The following is a 21909-nucleotide window of genomic DNA, read 5'->3' as shown; positions in this document are numbered from 1 at the left end:
CTTATTTTTTGGCATGAAATTTTATATAAGGTTGTTTTTAAATTATGAAGAATGATTAAAGTAAAAGTATGTTATTTCTATTTTTGAAAATATATCATTGCTAATAAAATAATTACAAAAAATCTGTTATTTTTAGTGAAACAGAAAAAGTATTAAATTATGAAATACTATAATGTTAAATATGTTGCCGAATTTAACAATACGATATTTGTCTGACACTATTGCTTATATTTTGAGAACGGGACGGGACGTATATATGCAAAAAATACACAAAATTAATGTACGAGTCTTAAAATGTTATTGTGTTTATATCAGTATCTTTGTTAATAAAAATAATTTGATTCTTTATCATGTTTGCATTAAATTCGTATATACCCATTACTTTAATTATCTTTTTAAATTCTTATTCTACTAGCTAGAACTTTTCAAAGTTTTATTAATTTTTGAGTAAGAGGTCAATTTTGATACTAAACATATAACCAAAATACGAATTTATTCAAAATATTCATTTTTTAAAAAATGTCCATAACAAATGAAAATGTCGACGAAGTAGTCATTTTTTTTACGGGTCCATCAGAAAACTAACTGTCAACACTAATCGCACAGTGGCATGACCGTTAGTTTTTTTACGAAACCATCAAAAAAGGACCATACTGACTAGAATTTCATTTGTTATGGATCTGTTTTTCAAGAAGTAAATGTTTTGGACTAAATTCATATTTGATTATATGTTTAGGACCAAAATTGACCTTTACTCCTAAATTTTTTAACTTTAGATTGGGTCTCAATCAATATTTCATTGTGGAGTAAATTTTTTAACTTTATTCTGTGTGTGGGTCTCAATCAATATTTCATTGTTATAATTTGAAAATTGCTCAGCAGGGATCCAAACTTGAGGGAGCATTAACTTTAGACTGTGTGGGTCTCAATCAATATTTCATTGTCGAGTAAATTTTTTAACTTTAGACTATGCATGGATCTCAATCAATATTTCATTGTTATAATTTGAAAATTGCTCAGCAGGGGATCCAAACCTGAGGGAGTATTAACTTTAGACTGTGTCTGGGTCTCAATTAATATTTCATTGTGGAGTAAATTTTTTAACTTTAGACTGTGTGTGGGTCTCAATCAATATTACTCCCTCCATCCCGCTTTAGAAGTTCTGGTTGATTAATCTTGGACGTCCCGTTTTAGGAGTCTCGGTTGAGATAAATTAATAAAAAATGCTTACAAAGTGTTAAAAGTGGGTCCCAACATCCACTACAACTAATAAAAAAGTGTTAAAAGTGGGTCCCAACATCCACTACAACTAATAAAAAAGTGTTAAAAGTGGATCCCAACATCCACTATAACATTTATTTATTGGACACTCAATTAAAAGTGGGTCCCAACATCCACTACAATATTTATTTATTACACACTCAAATACTTTTTTCTTAAAACATGTGCCCGACTCAACCGGGACTCCTAAAATGGGATATAGGGAGTAGTTTTTTTTTTAACTTTGAGTTTAGACTATGTGTAGGTCTCAACCAATAGTAGAAGGTATCCTGAATTTGTCGTCTACTGCCTAGTAGTTTTATACGGAAAAGGTAGAGCTTCCGTGTTATATATAAGAGTGAAATTCATAGCATAAATGGCATATTGAAGTTTGATCTTTCGTGAAGCATTTCAATTTCATACGTCTCCACAGCTGCAAAAAGCACACAAATTCCAGCTGTGCACAAAAAGTCCAATATAGTCGACGCTGCTGATTTCATTCCACAGGTTCATCCCAATCCCCAAGAGCTGTGTCAGCAACGCATCACTACCGTGAAACTAAGTATACGTATAAACGTATAAACGTAAAAATAAATTTGTGTGTGTGATATCGGAAATTGAGTTCGTATTTGTTTGATTGATAGTATTGATTTGCTCACCTCAGTAGAAGTTCGTCGATCGTGTGTTCGGAAATGGCGAAAGCTGGTGGCGTAGTCGGTTTTGTGGGGTTGGATGACATTTCTCTGGAATTGGCTGCTTCTCTTCTCCGCTCTGGCTATTCTGTTCAGGCGTTTGAGGTTTCCACATTCATTTCTCTCCATCTCTCCATTTCGGTTTCTGCTGCTCAATTATTCTGTTTTTTTGTTGTGAATTTGACGTACGGAATCAATTGGACGGAGTTCACAAGTTTGATTAAATTTATTTAGATAAACCTGTTTTGTGGTATGCATGCAGAGAGTTTGATGAGCAGTAGTTAGGTGAGAGGTCAAATTAGTCAGTTATAGTAGTCGATTAGTGGCGTCGTTGCGATTTGCTTCGATGAGATCATTGATTTCAGTCTCATATTGATGTTTATCATCACACTGTCTTCCTCTTTAACTATTAGCCGCTTTCAATAGAGTTTTTGTTTCTGATATCATATAGTATAAAATAATGTCATTTTCTGTTTGTATTTCTTCATTCATGATAAGTTAATTTATTCAACGATTGGGTATAGAATTTGTTCTTATTTGTTATCTTCAAAGTAACTCATGCCTGAAACCTCAACCTTGCAGAAATCCAGTAAGCTGATAGATGATTTCTCAAATCTCGGCGGTAAAAGGTGTGCCAATCTGACTGAGATAAAGGAAGGTTAATATTATTCTTATGCCTTTCACAGGGTTCTTCTTTTCATTTACCTTTCTTTTGGAACAAAGATGGAGTTTGCAGTATATTTTTTTTATTAAAACAGTTCAGATTTAGTTAATTCTTTGCAAAACAATTTTTTCTACCTATGAACTTGGCAATGTCTGTCTGGGATGATTTGTGGAGATTATGATATTTGAGGGTTATTGGGAATAATATTGCTCGGTTCTTCCGTCATTGAAGTCCAGGTGTCATTTGTGTCTCCCTTAAAATATAGTCTCTGCTTCTGCGACTTTCACTTGACTGCCTCATTGGATCTTTGGCTACATTTAAGCCACCCCCCTGAGTGGCAAAAGAAACAAAATTATAGAATGTCAAGTAGCTTGAAGCAATTTCAATATTTTTCAGTATACATCATATGCACTGATTAATTTTTTCCTCTTGTTGATTCATGCAGGTGTTAATGCTTTGGTCACACTGATTTCTCACTCTGATCAAATAGATGATATCTTTCATGGTGATGAGGGGATTCTAAAAGGTTCTCACAAGCTTGTGAACAAAATCCTTTACAGCTATGGCACCTTAACTTTTGGAATGCAACTAATTTCTTTTTCACCTCTAAATTCCAGGACTTCCAAAAGATGTAATCATCATTATCCACTCAACCATACTACCTGTACATATCAAGAAGTTGGAGAAAAGTCTTACAGGCAAATTACATTCAATATGCATATTGTTTTTGTAAATGTGTTATTGTATTCTTATACATATATAAATGGTTTGTTAAATGTTTTTCCACATGTAATGTATTTAATGCCCATATATATGAATTTAATTAAAATATAGCTAAACTGCTGATGACCGATAAGTCATAAGGACTGAGTTTTCAGTATTTATTTTTATCTTTTGTCTGTTCTGGGTACTGAAACACCACAGGTCTTAGGGCCATATAAAGAGGAGAAAAGGAAAGAACTAGATACATACAGTAATAAAAGCCAATGGTAATTTGCAGATATTATTATGACAAAGATGAGTTATGTAGTTTTCATTAGTCATTTCTTTAATGCAAGGATAGCCATATTCTGCTCATTCATTCTACTTTCTTTTTCTGTCGGTTTGTAGATAACAGGTTGTTAAGAAAATATTCTTGTTTGTCTAATTTATTACTCTAAGCTCTAATCTTCATAAGCTTAAAATAGCACCATGACTTCAAAATGCATATAAGACTTAGGTAGATTCTTTCCCATTCCAGTAATTGTCAAGGTATAAAGTTCCAGATGAAGATCATGATAGTATGAATGGCAGACTCAATCGGATAAAATCCTAAACTTTACCTATGCATGTTGGCATGTATTTCATGTTCTGTTATTTATTTTAGTTTTTGCAATTGCAGAGGATCATCATGTTGCAAATGTTGTTGATATGTATGCCTTCAAAGCAGTCTCTGAAGTCTCGCATGGAAATGTCATGGTAAAACTTTGAAGCGATTTTCAATGTATTATTATTATATTCAAATCCACACCCATACATGCTCAACTGTATCTCCTTTGGGTTGATTATTTATCTTCAGATTATTTCCTCTGGACTATCAGAGTCGACCTCTAGGGCAAAGCCTTTCCTTTCAGGTTCAGTTTTCCTTTTCCCTTATGCACTTGGTGTTAAGCAATTTCTTTCCAGCATCACGTGGAAATTGTAATTTACACAATCATCTCAAATCTGAGTCCAGCGTTTATTTTTTGAGCAGCTATGGGCAAGAAACTTTTCTCATTTGAGGGTGATGTAGGTGCAGGCAGGTGTGCTTAATTATGGGCCCTAGAGCTGTTCATTTTAAATAATACTATTACTAATTCCTTAAACCATTTATCAGAACAAAGATCTAATGTTTGACTTTTCTCTGAAAGAAATGGGTACACAAATCGTTATTGTATCATGATCATGGTTTAATTAGATTATTATCATACTTGTTTCCTGTATTAATTTTTCCTACTTTGCTGGCAGCAAAAGTAAAATGATAATTGAGCTTCTTGAAGGAATTCACCTCGTAGCTTCTCTTGAAGCCATTTCACTGAGTACCCAAGCTGGTATACATCCACAGACAGTATATGATATTGTCTCTAACGCAGCTGGAAACTCATGGTGATTATTTATATCTTGTCCATTATTTCACTTCCAGGCATCGGGAATCACATTTATTCGCTCTTTTTTTTCGGAATCCTGATTAAATTGATAATATTGAAGCACATATTATTTGCTCTTTTTTTTCCTGAATCCTGACACTAAAGAGGGCTCGCTCACTGTGTTTTGTCACTTCCCCTTCTTCAGAAAAATTTCTAATGTCTCTTGATACTAGATAGTTCCATTTACTAGTGTTCTAAACTAGAATTATCTATCATGTGAATGTAACTTGTTCCTGTCATCTCTATGCTTATGACATAACATTATTTCCTTACATCCGGATACATTATAGGCATATCAGTTGAATCTTTTGAGGGTATGTTTGAGAAAAACTGATGAATTATGAGCATTATCTATGGGTTTCACTCTGCAGTTTCATCTGAAAAGGCTGGCTGGTAGACTTGACCTTCTTTCTATATATTTTTTGTGGGTTAGTTGCGCCAAAAATGTGGTTAACTACTCCTTTTCAGTATAAGTAACCGAAGAGTCTCTTGTTTAGGAATCAGAATCAGCCTGGTATGTACTGTCAAGGTGACCCTTTTCAGTTAGTTTACACCATGACATGTTGAATAGGATTAGGAATAAAGTTGCAAATATGCTACTGTCAAAACTTATGTGATTCATATACAAAAAGGGTAAAGTGTCATGGTGGGTTATCGTTGCAGCAGTCTGTTCGTCATCATGGTTTGAACAGTATAGTTAAATAGTTAAATTTCTTAGGATCAAGAAGCATCTTTAGTTGAGTTGTGAGATGTTTCGTTAGGAGTCGCTTGAATTCAAGGCTATCATTTTTCTTTTGGTTCAAGAGGTGCTAGAGAATGACTTGTGCTAAGGGCTAGGATGTTACCAATGATTTTGGTATTATTGCTCCCTTGGTAAAATTCTCTGATTTTCTAATCCAGTCAGAAAATTCAGCTACATCTATTCTGACATCTGCTACTATGAACTCCCAACAGGAATAGTTCTGTAATAAATAAAGCTAGATTGCAATAGGTGATAAAATAAACATCCTCCATTTAGATGTAATTATTCTTTGTTCATGTGTTTGTCCTGTTATTTTTTCTGTACCTACACATTGTTAACATTTTCTGGGTAAAGGATAAGTTAGATTTGTATACAACAATGGCAGCCAAATTTCCGTTCTGGTCTTCTAAATCTGCATTTTCTTGTTTTATTATGAACTAATTTTCTGAAGTTTATAAATCCCTCTGACTGGTCTTGTGGTTTTTGTCTTCCAAATGTTTTTCAGGATCTTCAAAAATTACATCCCCGATCTGTTACAGAGCAATCCGTCAACCTCTCATCTCTTCTCTACTTTTAACAAAAGCATGGTAAGATAGCAAACTTATTTTTATATGAAAGGTTCTTGTATCACTACTTTATCCTGCATGCATGTGCACATGCACAGGATACACATGACAATTGCACATTCCGGAGTCATTCCATTGACATATGCTTGTCAGAACTCATCCAATTTGTTTAAGCTCGATAAATATCTGTAGATGTATATGACAGAAGACTAGCTAGTACTCTTATCCATCATCTGGAGTAGGGCTAGACTTGTAAGCTTGGTCTATAGTTGGAACTAAGATATTAATCAAATGTTGGCTGGTGTTTTTAGTTTTGGACTTCTTGTGTTGAATATTTGAGATGCTTCAGTTTTAAATATTACTCCCTCCGTCCCACATTTATAGTCACATTTAGTTATGGCACGGGTTTTAAGGAATTGGTGGAGTGTGTAATTAATGAAGTGAGAGGTGGAGTGTGTAATAAATGAAGTGAGATGGTGAAGTGAGATGGTGGAGTGTGTAATAAATGAAGTGAGATGATGGAGTGTGTAATAAATGAAGTGAGTTGGTTGAAGGTGTGTCCCTTTTGACTTTTTGGTTTTTATTTATTTATTTTTGTTTTGGTTTATTTTAATGTAGATAATGGCATTTGGGTGTAATTTTAGTGAATAATGGGGTAAAATTTTATATCCAAATATGGAAAATTCTAAATGTGACTCTAAATGTGGGACAGACTTTTATGGCAAAATGTGACTATAAAACTGGGACGGAGGGAGTAATTTATATGGTTGCACAAAAGTATAGCAGTCATTTGCATCTAACTGTTCTCCAGCAGTACAAGAACATTATCATCTGTATTAGGGATCTAAGGAGTATACTAGAAATACGTAAAGGTATACGTGAGCTATTTTACTTCCCCGTCTTTGATGAACCATTACACTGAACTAACTAGAAAATGCTAATGAATGTCAACCCTTTAGCCCAAGATTCAGGTCAACCCCTGGGTGAATTTGGAACTTCTGATATACATATAATAAAGGTAGAGGGTTGGAATTTACATGTAAGTACTAAGTAAACAAGTTGGTTTCATCACAAACAAGGTCAAGTAGCATAGAATTTATCATTCCAGCTGTATGTTTGTTGCTTTGAATTGTAAGGAGTAAGGAATTGTCTAAAAGTTTAAAGAATCACTAGAGAGAGAGAGCATGAAGCAGGGTTATTTTGAGAGTTCCAAGGATGACTCAGTTCTTTGTACAAAAAAAAAGGAAAAGAAAGAAAGAAACACAAGGGCTTCCAGTTCTACAACACAAAATTCCTGGAAAGGAAGATGAAAGGCTTAAAGAAAATCTAACCGTCAAATTTAAATATAAAAGCTACAGACTTATTTCATATCTCTCCTTCGTAGTCTAGAATACCGGAGCACTGATTTTGAATTAGAGTATTATAAGAAGAATGTTTGGGTTGTACTGTTCAGTGATCCTTAACTGTATTATTGACCATTAGTTTTGGTTGAATGCATATCTTTTGTCAACTAATCAGTCCGAATAATCTCCATCTGCATTTAAGGAAATAATATTGGAGATGGCGAGATCACTGATATTCCCTCTTCCACTAACAAGCGTTGCTCACCAACAAATCCTTGCAGGTATGGCATATATATCTTAGACTAAGTCTAGATTTATTCTACAGTTAGAATGCTATTCCATGCAGTTAAATTTAATATGTTTTAGGCTTAGTTTATTCATTATCTTTTATCAGGATGTTCTCATGGAGGGAAGGAAGATGAGAATGCCACATTGCTCAAAGTAAATGATTATATAACTTATTCAGACGCTTTCATGTTCTTTACTCTGAAATTAGTTATCTAAAATTGCATGTGCTGTCACAGGTCTGGGAGGAGTTATCCGGGGTGAACATCATAGGTGCTGCCAATGCAAAACCGTACAATCCAGAGGAACTGGCTAAGCAATTATCTGCCAAATCAAAAACTGCAAAGAGAATAGGATTTATTGGTCTGGGAGCAATGGGATTTGGAATGGCAACACATTTGCTAAAATCAAATTTCACTGTACTTGGTTATGACGTAAGTTTAGCTCTGATGTTACTCTGCATTCCTTCTAAAAATACACGAGTGCATGGCATCTTTACCCTGGATTGCAATGTTTTGGTAATTCTCATGTACTATATGCAGTTGGCTGCTTATGATATTTATACTAGTTCCCTCCATACTCTACAACTTGAATTGAAATTCTGTTATAATTTTGGAGCCTATGACTCTATCAAAACTAAAATTTTAGAATAAGAATTTCAAACATGGTCTCCGTGGTTAGTGCACATCCGATGTGTGAATCAACCATATAGAAGATGCATGTGATTGTGTGATAACTTAATGTGAAAATGTGGCTTCGACAGTCAATTGTCAATTAAACATATAGAAACTTCACTGTAAACTTTTCCTAAAAGTTGGCTACTTACAAGTTGAAAGAAGGTGTCTGTATTCCTGTACCTACCATTAGCAGTGTCTGAAAAATGAAAAAAAAGACAATCTATGGCTCTTACTATTTCCATCTAGAATTTTACAAAGCTAGAAAATTTGAACAAAGTATGAGATGTAAACTTCTGCTTTTTCCTCCATTCTGAACTTGCATGCCCTCTTTTAAGAAGTATCAAATTCGTTCTTAATATGGGTTGTTGCCCGGACACTGTTAGCTTTAATTACTCTTCACACAATTGATGAATTCTGAATCCTCATTTATGATAGCACCTGAGTGATATTATTAAGGCCTATGTACTCGTCTTCAAATTAATGATATAGAGCTTTAGGACTAAGATTCCCATTTGAAAATTGAAAAAATTTCAGAAGTAACAGAGACTTCCTTGTGTCTGCTGTGTAGGTCTACAAACCTTCATTATCTCGATTTGAAAATGAAGGAGGCATTGGAGGTAGCAGCCCTGCAGAAGTATCCAAAGGTACTATACAAGTTATTAAAAGGTGTGGGTGGGTGTGTTGGGGGGGGGGGGGGGGGATGCTCCAAGCCTCTGTACTGACTTTACAAAATTTTACCATTTTCGAATATGGGGTTTTCTCTGTCTTACTCAAATTTGGAGATAGCTTAGTGGTATTAACTGGCATAATTCATACTACCTTGTAACCTGTTGCACTCATGGAAACCCATACAGCTAGCATTTTATATGATGTTTACTGACCATTGCATTTGAAAGCTGAAAAGATTGAGTACTTGAATTTAGGAAATCCCATACACCACAGTTTCAATATGATGTATTAGATTTTACACAACCATTTCTGACCTGATGGTTGTTTCCAGATGTGGATGTATTGGTCTTAATGGTCACAAATGAATATCAAGCTGAGAGTGTTCTGTATGGGAAATCTGGTGCTGTAGCAGGTATGGATCTTTGGTTTCTCTATTGGCTAGTGGGTGTCATCTCTTGATGTTGAGCCCTTGTATCTGAATATCTTATTTGACTGTTTCTTAATTTTTCAGCACTTCCATCTGGGGCAACTATTATCCTTTCATCCACTGTATCTCCAGCTTTTGTCAGCAAGCTAGAAGGAAGATTGCTAGGTAGGTCCATTCTTTTCCTTAGGTTTTCCTGAAATGCAAACAACATATCCTCTCTAGACATGTTAGATGATTATTTCTAAAGAGAATGAAAGACATATATTGTAGAAAAGATGGTCTGTTTATTATACATATATCATACCAGTACTTGACTCCATAAATTGGTTGAACTAAATTATCTCTTTGTTCATTTAATCTTTTCTGTTTCACATATCCTACAATTCAGTAGTCAGCACATGATAAGATTGTTGTTGGATAGTCATAAAAAAGAGATTGTAAGTGGACAGATCATAGATTCTTTGATGTTAGCTATGTACAACAATTCACAAAAGTGAACACACAGAAAATTAAGAGTTTAGTTATATTTTAGTTGGAATTAGTGATCTCTGTTTCACATGCTGAAGCACCATGTCCTTTATACTAAAGAATATTTTTTAATTGCTGCATAACTCTAATTCTTACAGATGAACAAAAGAATTTAAAGCTGGTGGATGCTCCGGTCTCCGGGGGTGTGAAGAGAGCTGCTGATGGAACACTTACTGTATGAGTATCAAATATATCCTATGTCTATCATGAAAGAGCCTTAATGTCTACATTGATTTTTGATTGCTATTAATAATATAACTCTTCATTTCAGATAATGGCATCAGGTACAGAAGAAGCTCTGGTGAGTGCTGGTTCGGTACTTTCAGGTTGAGTAAATTGTGCTCGATAAAATCTCTAACTTCCATCCTGGTTTTTAATTCCAATATATTATATTGAAACTGAAGGTATCTAATTGGTTTTGGAACAGCATTAAGTGAGAAGCTTTATATCATAAATGGAGGTTGTGGAGCTGGAAGGTACATCCAAATTCACTCTTGGAGATTTCACGAAAGCGTAATACATTGAATGTTTTCTCATGGCCAAAGTTCTCAGATTAATGACAGGGGCGTTCTAGAAAAAATTATAACCTCAAGTGATACAAGGGCATTAAAGAATTTGGTTTTGCAGTGTGAAACTTATAGCCATTGGGCCATAAGTGTCATTTTTAAAAATCCATGTTTTTGTCTATTACTATGAGCCGTTTTTCTTTATCTCTCTAAACTTCCATAATCCGGCATCTGACCTTATATACCCATTTTAATAAAAAAAAAAAAAAATCTGTCTACCAGTTGCATTTCTTGCACAAGTTCATGTCTTCCTTCACAAACAACTAATTTCCTACTAAGATCATGAAGTGCTTTATTGATATTCATGAAATAAATGCACGGAGTTTTTTGCAATAAGTCCTTGTATAAGTTTTGTTGTTGGTGTGACGGTGAATCACAACTTATTTGGTAAGACACTTCCCCTCCAACCAAAAGGTTGAGGGTCTTAGTCAGCATGGCTATGAGGATGAATGTGGACCATTATTTATCCTTTTTAAAAAAAAAAAAGTTGAGTGATTGGTGTTTCAGATGCTTGCAAGATAGAGGAACTAGGAAACCTAAAATGAATATGGCACGTTGTGCTGGTTTAAGAAATATGGGATATATAGCCTAAGAAATTATCATAATTTCACATACCTTGCAATAATTTTTGAGATAACTTTACATTAAAATATTAGGAGATATGTTACGAAACTGATACCCATAAAATTTCACTAATGAGTTCTTCCTTGTTTTTACATTGCACCATATCATTTTGATTACTGAATATATATTTTACAACTTTGTGCTTGATTATCTGGTGATATCTTCATGGAATACAATCCTTTCTAATGCAAGTTTTATAGTGGTGTAAAAATGATCAATCAACTACTTGCTGGAGTTCATATTGCATCAGCAGCAGAAGCAATAGCATTTGCAGCTCGGTTGGGCCTGAACACTAGTCAGTTATTTGACATCATCACATTGAGTGCTGGAACGTCATGGTAAGTTTTATACATATTTGAATCCATCAAATATTTTTCATGAGAACCAAGATGTTTTTAGCCTCATTGCTACTATGTGTTTCATTGTTTTATCTTGTACTCTTGTTTTTCTTATAATTGTTTCATTACCTTATGATTTTATTTGTAGTCCTAACGAGCCCCTTAATATCAGGAAAGGCCTTTTAGAAGGCTCTAGGTATTCATAATGGGAACCCTGCAGATGCCAATTTCTTTCTCAATATTTATGTTTTCTTGGTTCATCCCCTTTGTTATTCAGATCCCACTGAATGCGGAGTATATTTTTAATGGAAGCTCACCTATTGCTTTTCATATATAATCTGAAGCAATTCATTGCATACTGCCATAATGATCATTATCAGTAATAAATTAGCATAATTTATAGCTTATCCACCACAGGATGCTTGAGAATCGTGGTCCACACATGATAGAGAATGACTACACGCCATTATCTGCACTTGATATATTTGTGAAGGATTTGGTAAGAGTAAGACTGACTATTCTGATTTTGGGGTTTTACAGTTTATACAAGTTTTCGTTGTTATAATCTTGTACAGGGCATAGTATCTAAAGAAGGCTCTTCTCGCAAGGTTCCACTTCACGTGTCAAATGGTGCACATCAATTGTTCTTGTCAGGTAGGCCGATTGGGTTACCCTTTTAGTAAGTTATAGTAATAATTTTCTACAAAGTTGGAATGCATTTGAACCTACGGGAGTTATCCATGTGAGAAAGCATACGCATGTTTACTTCGGCATAGGCTTTGTTAGGAGGAACTCTAAATGACATAGCATATCCAACTGGAGGTTGTGGACATTGAATAGGAACAAATCTTTGAGAGGTTACATTGTTTTAGTCCAAACATGATCACAATTCCAAAATTCTGACCATAACCTTGGAGTGTACAGAGTTGTATATTTGGACTAACCATAAGTTTTGCTGTTCTTATGAATGTATTTGTCTGTGTTACATACTGAACTATGTTGGTCCAAAATTTTCTTTTCATTTTTTATTTTGATTATTATTGCTATTTGTTTTCGTCTTTGTTTATTTTTTTATTTCAGTTTAGTTTGGGTAATTAGAAATAAAATACTGATTTGCTCATACAGTGTATATATGCACTTTGTGATCTTAATTACCTTGTGCAAATAATAAAATTGGAATGTTTGCTAGAACAGGTTCAGCTGCTGGATGGGGGCGAATAGATGATTCTTCTGTAGTAAAGGTATACTCTTACGATGTGTCTATATTGAAAGATTCTTTTTAGAATATTCCAAGTTTATGATAAAGTACTTATCTTAGTACAAATAAATATCAATAATGTTCTTATAACATTATAATCAATGGACATGCTTATATAAGAAATGTGTCATAAAAGATAAATTTGAATTGTTAATTTTTTCCATATTATACGTACTTGAAAGTTATATGTATTGTCAGCACTTCAGCCAAATGATTTAGTCTACATGGATAATATGAAAATATTATTATTCCCATTTTAGTAGTGTGTTTAGATACTAGTCGTGCTTTTGAGAAAGTAATCGTTGATAGTAAAAGCAGGTAATAGTTGTAATGAGAAGATAAAAGTTGAGAAGTTTGGTATCTGGAGTGTCTGCACAAGCATCACTATTTTGAACAGTAAATATTGTTTAATACAAACATATTTTATTTTGATTTTATAAAACTTTTTGGCAAAAACACTCTGATATTATCGTAATGTTAAACTATAACTGGGACCCAAACAGTTATAACTAGAATCATGTAAAATAGTGTTCGGGTGAGAATTCATCAAATTTCAAATATTTTACAAAAAAATTAATGACATCAAAATATATTTGGTTTTGTATAGCTACATAGTAGTTATATAATGTTATGTCCACGTCATATTAGAGCAGATTATGGCTATGTGTTATATACATAATTTACTGAAATCTGCAGGTTTATGAGACACTTACAGGAGTCAAAGTTGAAGGAAAACATCATGCTTTAAGCAAAAAAGTTGTCCTTGATTCTCTTCCACCTGAATGGCCGACAGATCCCATTGAGGATATAATTAGCCTGAACCAGAAAAGTTCAAAAACATTGGTTGTTTTGGATGATGATCCAACTGGGACACAAACAGTTAATGACCTTGACGTCTTGGCAGAATGGTGAGTCACAACTACTTACAATGTTCATTCTCACATGTACATAAACAGTGAGTCCAATTCTCAATTAGTATAATGAGCAATAAGTTCTTTGTTTGTGGAACCAGTAATGTTGCGTTATACTCCCTCTGTCCCATAATAGATGGCATACTTGGGAAATGGCACGGGATTTAGGAGATGTCGTTTTGTATGTTAGGTGGAGAGAGAAAATAATATATTTATATTAATGTGAGATGAAATTTTTTTCAAAAAAGGAAATGTGACATCTTTTGTGGGACAAACTAAAAAGGAAAGGAAAGTGTGACATCTATTATGGAACGGATGGAGTATAAGTTATGGGGGGAGGTAGATATCTGTCATAGTGTAAGCAGCATCTCTTATTTCGTGTATTGTAGTGTGTAAGAAAACATGACTAGTATGATGTCTACAACAAATTATGTACTACCCTTAAGAATCATGTGGGGGTTACTTTTTTACTGAACTTCTTTATAATATGCAATACACAGCAAGCATTAAGTAGCAGTATCATATATGCATTTCACTATAGAGTGATTCCATATTCCACTTGTAGTTAGTAATTCGCTACTTCTAGTTAATATTTTTAACAGTATGCTATGGTAACTTTGGTTTACAACTATTTTCTTGAGTATATACTAATGTTTTATTATTGTCGTTGTATTATACAGAAAGAACCTAGTACATGGCTTACATTGTAATTCTAACCACACATTTAACTCCAAATTACTTTCTAATAACAAACTCTATATCCTGTACCAAGAAAAATGATCTCCTGTGCATTTATACTGTTTGAAGACCCAGAAGGTTATAGCTAAGTACAGACTAGTTTAGTTTAGGAGACCAAAATGATTTTTATTTTTTTTAAGTTCTCGTGTTAATCAGTACCTGAGACTCTTAAAGTAGTGTTCCAGGCTTTATTAAGTGTGAATTTTTTTTTCTTAAAAATCAAATGTTAATTTGGTGTTACATAGAATTTATATTTATTCTTTTAAGACGTACTGCAATTATGAAACACTATGCAGTCATGTTATTACGGTTACACCATTGTGCGACTGGTTGAGGCTGGGAAGTGATAGCCGTGGATCTTTTGGTCCCTCCTAAAATCGCCTGCATCCAAGTTGCTTTAGTTTAGACAATCTCTACCAATTAGTCAAATTTTCTATAGTAACAATGAGGCTGTATTATGCTTTAGATAATATCATGGTTTAAAGAACATGGTGCAATCTCATGATTGAAATAGTGATTTTAAAGGCTCTCTAGTAAGAAGAGATGGAGGAAGAAATTTGTTTGATTTTTCCAGTTAACTTACCAAGTTCAGTATCCGCAGAGACGTACGGATATATTTTATTCTTTATATCCTAACACATTAAAAGTCTATTAGGACGTAATATATCTTAGTTTGACAACCTCTATTTCCATCTAGTGAGTTGATGGTATTAAGAGAAGGAAAACCAAAACTATTAAAAGAAAATTAACTTTAGTTATGATGTGGTGAAAAGTCATTTGTCATACTTTGGATAAAACAGTTGGGTGATGTTCTTGTGTGATTTCAGGAGCATTGAGTCACTTGTTGAACAATTTGGTAAAAGGTCAAAGTGCTTTTTTATTTTGACAAATTCACGATCAATGAGTCCCACAAAGGTAAAAATAGTGGGTTAACGGTTATCAAGTTCGTTTATCTCCAACATTGTCGTGCTATTTATTGGGTTTCTCTTTTTACAGGCTACTGAACTAGTTAAAGAGATCTGCAGCAACTTGTCTGCTGCTGCAAAAACAGTGGATAACACTAAGTACACTGTGGTTCTGAGGGGGGATTCAACACTACGAGGCCATTTCCCAGAGGCAAGGCCACTAAACATATGAAAAGGTATAACTTCCTGACCTTTATATCTCAAAAGAGCTTCATGCCTTGAATTTTGAATGTATAGGAAGCAGATGCTGCTGTCTCTGTAATTGGTTCAGTGGATGCATGGATAATTTGCCCCTTCTTCCTACAAGGAGGCCGCTATACTATTATGGATGTACACTATGTTGCGGATGGTGATAGGTATTACTCTTTCACTTCTGCTACGCTGTTTGTTGAATAAGTAACGTAACTAGGATCGTTGTCTCTGTAGTCTTATCCCTGCAGGTGAAACAGAGTTTGCAAAAGACGCTTCATTTGGATATATATCTTCTAATCTGAGGGAGGTAAACACATCTTTCTTGTAGTATTTATGACAAAAACAATATATATACCGTGGGCTAAAGTTCAATGTGCTATCTCTTTTACAACCAGTGGGTGGAGGAGAAAACTGGAGGTCGTATAAATGCAGCCAGCGTGGCTTCCATTTCTATTGAACTTCTAAGGGTGGGAGGGCCTCGAGCTGTTTGTGAACATCTCTGTAGTTTAAAGAAGGTACAGTTTCAGAGTAAAACCTGGAAGGCTAATTTCGATATAGTATATAACTAGTTTGTCATCTTGTCATCACAAATCAGCATGTGGAGGTAGAATATAATTAATGCATAACTTTCGAATGTTTTGATATAATATACTTATAAAATTATCTATAATCTAATATATTAAAAAGCTCTAACTAGTTTATTTCTTGTTAATGATTCTTCAAGATTTTATGCATAATAGACTGAAGATTAATATTAGCTACCAGTTCCAACCAGATCTCAATCTTTGCCTGAAAGATTTTCTTACGTCCTTACTAAACCACGAATATGGATCTCTTCGATCTCTATTGAAATTTTTACGGACTTTCTAAATCTCTCTGTTATTGACTGAAACAGGGATCTACATGCATAGTTAATGCTGCTAGTGAAAGAGACATGGCAGTATTCGCTGCAGGAATGATTGAGGTAGATATTTATATTTTCATTGTATTTCTTCCTGACATCTATACAGTAAATACAGAAGGCTGCTTCATCATTGGTCTGCATCTTTCTTGTAGGCTGAAATAAAGGGAAAAAGTTTCTTATGCCGTACTGCAGCTAGCTTTGTTTCCACTCGGGTTGGAATAAAACCAAAAGCTCCAGTGTTGCCACATGATCTAATGTTATCCAGGGAGAGGATTGGTGGACTCATAGTCGTAGGGTCATACGTTCCAAAGACAACAAAACAGGTTCAAGTTGCCATAAACCATAATTTAGTAATTACAGCTCTTGAGATCTCAGTATGAGCTAAGTATCACCGTAACATGTAGGTTGAAGAACTGTTGGTTCAAAGAGGTCATACATTGAAAATGATTGAGGTTTTTCAGCTCTCTCACCCCTTGTCTTCTATCAGTAAACTATGTGAAAGAGGAGAATAAAAAGTAGTGATTGTTATTTGCTATGATTATTATAAAATATCATACATTTCACCCTCCATCGCAACAGGTTTTGGTTAATAAAGTTGCTGAGAGCTCGGTAGAAGAAAGAGAGCAAGAGATTAATAAAGTAGCTGATATGGCCGATATATACCTAAAAAGCGGGAAAGACACTCTTATATTGACTAGCAGGCAACTTCTTGTTGGAAAAAGTGAGTCATCATCTATAGACATTATTTATTCCTTTCCACCCAAAATTGGATATCGATCTGTGTTTTATGACTTCTATCATATTCGACTTTCAGTCAGTTACGAAATATAACTGCGATTTAATAATAATAATGTAATAATAATAAATTATAATATTAATAATAATATTATTATTATTACTATTCTTAGATGCTGCTAGTGATCTTTACATGCGTGAAACAGATGCTTCTGAAAGCCTGGTGATCAATAGCAAAGTAAGCTCTGCATTAGTGGAGATAGTACGCCGGATAACTACAAGACCACGTTACATTCTTGCAAAGGTATGATGTGATTGGGTGCGCACATTGAGTTTCTTCTTCCACATTTATTCGATATAGATCGAATAGAAAAGTTCCAATGCTCAATAGTCAATTCTCAGGTAACCTGCATGTAATTGTTCTCTTTCCTCTAGCCTTTGTTTGCTAGTATACAGGATGAAGTAGCACGATGGTTGGTAGGGCCTTAGAGATAACAACAAACACTCACTTCAAGATTGGCCTTTTTTTTCGAAACGCACACGTTGTTTAATAAATACTAGAAATGTATGTCGAGGCTGAAAGAGAAGACTGTAGATTACAAGTACTCTTTTTAGGCCAAAAAATATGGGAATTCTTGTAATATCGAGTTTGGTCTTGCATTTATGGGCTACATTTCATTTTCCCCTTTTCTTTCACTGTTTACTGACAGTAACTTATTGACAATTAAAGAGTCCACGTAGGTATTGTTCATTTACAGATCTTCAATGTGAACAAGCCCTTAGTCAATTTTACCCACCCAAGGAGATGTAAGCGAATACTTTCTGCTCAAGGAAACAAACACTCAGTAGACTTTTATTAAGTCCAAGTATCATATTTGTAGTTATTCTTTTCCTTGAAAAGTTTGATGTTCGAGCATCCTTATTCCTGAGTGTTACAGTTTCTCATGACACCATGGTTGCTTTAACCTGATTCATTGCACTTAAGTGAACTAATTGTCTGTATGGTGGGCTCAGAGAGAGAATGTATTCATTCTGATCAATGACAATTAATAATATATAATAGGGTGGAATTACTTCTTCTGACCTTGCGACAAAAGCTCTAGAAGTAAAACAAGCTAAAATTGTGGGCCAAGCTCTGGCTGGAATACCCTTATGGCAGCTAGGACCTGAAAGCAGACATCCAGGCATCCCTTATATTGTATTTCCTGGTAACATGAGTGGCTAAAGATTGCAATATCAGCTATTGTTGGATGTTAATGGTTCAAAATTTCTGAAATAATGTCAACTCTCAGGAAATGTGGGTGCTAATAATGCCATAGCAGAAGTTGTGAAAAACTGGACACATCCAGGCAGGCTTTCAACAAAGGAACTTCTTCTTGTATGATCTCTTCATTCATTGTCATTACTCTTTTATCCTATGAAATTCTGACAATGTTTTGCAATTAAAAGAATGCAGAAAAAGGTGGATATGCTATTGGGGCCTTTAATGTATACAATCTGGAAGGGGTTATGGCAGTTGTTGCTGCTGCCGAGGAGCAACGGAGTCCAGCAATTTTACAGGTTTTAATTGTGCAATTGCACTTGTAACTAGCCTCTTTTTTTATGTGTTAGCTTTCCATCTCCTGTTATTCTGGTTTGAACTTCTTATTTAGTTGAAGATAACTCATAAGCTAAGATGTGGGTGCTCTCACTATTAAAACTTTCCACCATAATCTAATAATTAATTTTGAATTGTTAAGTCATCTGTTTTGTTTCTGTGAACTAAATTTACAAATTCAGCAGTAATGAAGACTTCTCTGTCCTCTAATGTCTGTCGTTTAGTGTTTTATGGAGTAGGAGGAATGCTTCTCTTAGAGTTTCCAAAGTTATATTTTACCTGTTGGGTTGTTAACAGCTACCTCTGAGTGATTCAGATTGCACTCACCTATGTTGTACCAAAGTTAGTCATCAATTAAAGTAAATGGAATTTGAGTTTCTCTACCCTAGGATATAGTTATTATTCTAAAAATAGTAGAATAAAAGTTAGGGTAACCATTGTTTTATGTAGCTATATGCCATCATTTATATGTATCAAATAATACTAAATTATATTTTCCGATCAAGTGGTCAATCATTTCTTATGTTTGCAGATTCATCCCGGTGCCTTCAAACAGGGAGGAGCTCCATTGGTTGCCAGTTGCATCTTTGCTGCTGAACAAGCTAGTGTAAGCAGCACCAGAAATTATAAAAAACTTGACCCTGAATGAGTGCATATGTTGAAACTCTATGATAGCTGTAAAGCTTTTCTCCGTGGCACAGACTCATAAGATTATCAGGAAACTCATGCTACGTGGACATCTTGTCTGAAATCTAAGCTATTTAGTTCTCATTGTATCGCATGGGAAACTGTTTTCACTTGTAATGTTATAATTGGTAACACGTTGCCACAACACAGTAATTACTATCCATCAATAAGGTTTTAGTTATAAATTCGCATTTTCTGTTACAGGTTCCTATAACAGTTCACTTTGACCATGGAAATTCAAAGCAAGAACTATTGGAGATTCTAGAATTGGTAAGCTTCCTTAATTTCTTCAAGTTTTAAATTCAGATTTTGGTCCTTCCTTTTAATTCGCCAAATTGTGGTCTTCTAGACTTAGTAACCCACTATGTTTTTATATGCGGCAAACTGACAGGGATTTGACTCGATCATGGCTGATGGTTCTCATCTATCCTTCAAGGAAAATATAGCTTACACCAAGTATCTTGCAGACTTGGCACATTCTAAAAATTTAATGATCGAAGCTGAGTTGGGAAGATTGTCTGGCACAGAGGACGATTTGACTGTTGAAGATTATCTAGCGAAACTAACTGATGTTAACCAGGTTCCTTCTTCCCCCTGCATGAATAATAAACGACATTAATTCTAAAACGAAATCCATGATTCAGCACAATTACAAAATGAAGGTTCTTTTCCTATTCAATGACCGTCAATGGTTCTGAGTTGTTAAAATAACTGTATGTTGCAAATTTCAGGCAAATGAGTTCATTGATTCAACTGGTATAGATTTTTTGGCTGTTTGCATTGGAAACGTTCATGGAACATACCCTGCTAGCGGCCCAAATCTGAGACTCGATTTGCTCAAGGTAAAGTACTTATAGTATACTTCAAGTGTTTTCAAATAATGATTTTGCTATATAATTAACAGTATATGACAATGATTTTGCTATTTGAGAGATTATGAATAAAGTTATAAATTGGTTTTTGGAAATCAGTTGTAGATGCTCTTTTTTTTTTTTCCGCAAAAAGTGAAGTTGCAAAAGCTTTAGCATACCTGGGAATCCATTTTAAATCTTTGAAATCCACTTTAGATCAATCAACTGAATATTGGGTTAGGTTTATCTTTATTGGGTTTACACTTTACCAAGCTTGTGAATCCATGTCAATTGTTTTTAACGAAAACTTGAATAAGAGAATAATAATATGATGATAGAATAGCTCGTCACATGCTATTGTCTAGCTCTCAATAATGCTAGTAGCCATGGGTATCTTTTGATTATTTTTTCTTCTGATTTAGTGTTTTCAAATATTGTCTACTGCTAAATCTGATCACTTTTAAGCTATTGATTCGTTGGAAATGCAATGACTCTTCATAGTGCATGAGTTAAAAAAAGCGCAAGCTGTAATAATGCTCATCAGCAAGTAGATGCTAGATTAATTAACCTTGTTTATTTCTGAACAACAGGATATATATGCTTTAACTTCAAAACGAGGAGTTCACCTAGTGCTTCATGGCGCTTCTGGCTTGCACAAGGATATCATTGAGGTAAGAACATCGCTCTTGGTAATCCTCTGTATTAAAATGAAGGTGTTTAGCTTAGTTTCCTTGTCTGAGTTGAGTAAATGAACATGCAGGAATGTGTGAGGCTGGGAGTAAGGAAATTCAACGTGAACACCGAGGTTAGAAAGGCATACATGGGTTCATTAACGAAGACTGAGAAAGATGTTGTCAACGTAATGACATCTGCAAAGGAAGCTATGAAAGTTGTGGTTGCTGAGAAGATGCATCTCTTTGGTTCTGCTGGAAAAGCTTGGTAACCAGCTCTTTATTTTCTTTGTTCAGCATTTTTCCTATCTGATGATGCCCGTAATTAAGGAATCTGGAATTTACTTGAGCATGTTTACATGAGATATGGAAGAAGTTGTGAATGTAATGAGGATGACTATGGATGCTGCGAATGGTTTTCAGTTGGTCCGTAAGCATATGTATCAAAAAACGTCAAGTAGCATAGTTGTTGTAACAATAACAAGTGACAGTGTATACATACACACTACGTACTCCTATGCTGCTTAGTACTCTGTCTAAAACATATAGTGTGGTTGCAACGATTACTTGTGATTAAAGTCATGACTAATCTTATCTATTGAGCAGTTGCATTTTTATCAAAAGCTTGGTTTGAGACAATGTATCTTGACCTGCCTTCATAATGGCAAGATTAAATTATTTCTCATGATTGACAATCTCACCTCACCTATATGACTAATTTAGTCTTAGACAAATCCTATTGTAGCTTATCCCATATTGTATCTCACTATTATCTTGTCCAACAAATAGAACACCATCTCAGTGGACTACTTATTGTGTATACATCACATAACGTTGATTCATCACCTAAGCCC

At 34.5% G+C, this 21909-nt stretch overlaps 1 protein-coding gene across 6 annotated transcripts; it reads left to right on the top strand.

Moving 5' to 3' along the window:
- Positions 1-1622: 1622 nt before the first annotated feature.
- Positions 1623-21678, top strand: LOC125205071 (ketose-bisphosphate aldolase class-II family protein). Of its 6 annotated transcripts, none has more exons than XM_048103879.2 (43): positions 1623-1767; positions 1925-2057; positions 2535-2610; positions 3062-3142; positions 3234-3314; positions 3998-4074; positions 4175-4229; positions 4349-4397; positions 4603-4740; positions 6029-6110; positions 7635-7713; positions 7827-7873; positions 7957-8151; positions 8963-9038; positions 9395-9475; positions 9575-9655; positions 10117-10193; positions 10290-10344; positions 10446-10494; positions 11409-11546; positions 11964-12045; positions 12122-12200; positions 12741-12787; positions 13501-13712; positions 15281-15368; positions 15450-15569; positions 15656-15774; positions 15845-15917; positions 16006-16125; positions 16506-16574; positions 16667-16837; positions 16919-16966; positions 17094-17235; positions 17456-17553; positions 18313-18457; positions 18542-18627; positions 18699-18809; positions 19379-19453; positions 19738-19803; positions 19925-20113; positions 20265-20375; positions 20975-21055; positions 21145-21678. In XM_048103879.2, the coding sequence occupies exons 2-43, from the start codon at positions 1953-1955 to the stop codon at positions 21325-21327; spliced, it is 4137 nt and encodes a 1378-aa protein (XP_047959836.1). In that variant the 5' UTR covers positions 1623-1767; positions 1925-1952; the 3' UTR covers positions 21328-21678. The 6 variants fall into 6 exon arrangements, with proteins under 6 accessions (XP_047959836.1, XP_047959839.1, XP_047959838.1 ...); XM_048103882.2 differs by having other exon boundaries at positions 1633-1767; positions 1928-2057; XM_048103881.2 differs by having other exon boundaries at positions 1639-1767; positions 1905-2057.
- The last annotated feature ends 231 nt before the right edge of the window (positions 21679-21909 follow it).

The sequence above is a fragment of the Salvia hispanica genome, chromosome 6 (assembly GCF_029641045.1).
Source record: "Salvia hispanica isolate PSC_SH4W2 chromosome 6, Shi_PSC_v1, whole genome shotgun sequence".
Classification (NCBI taxonomy): Eukaryota; Viridiplantae; Streptophyta; class Magnoliopsida; order Lamiales; family Lamiaceae; genus Salvia; species Salvia hispanica.
Note: the sequence above shows the minus strand (reverse complement) of the source record. Positions and strands in the feature narration are given on the sequence as shown.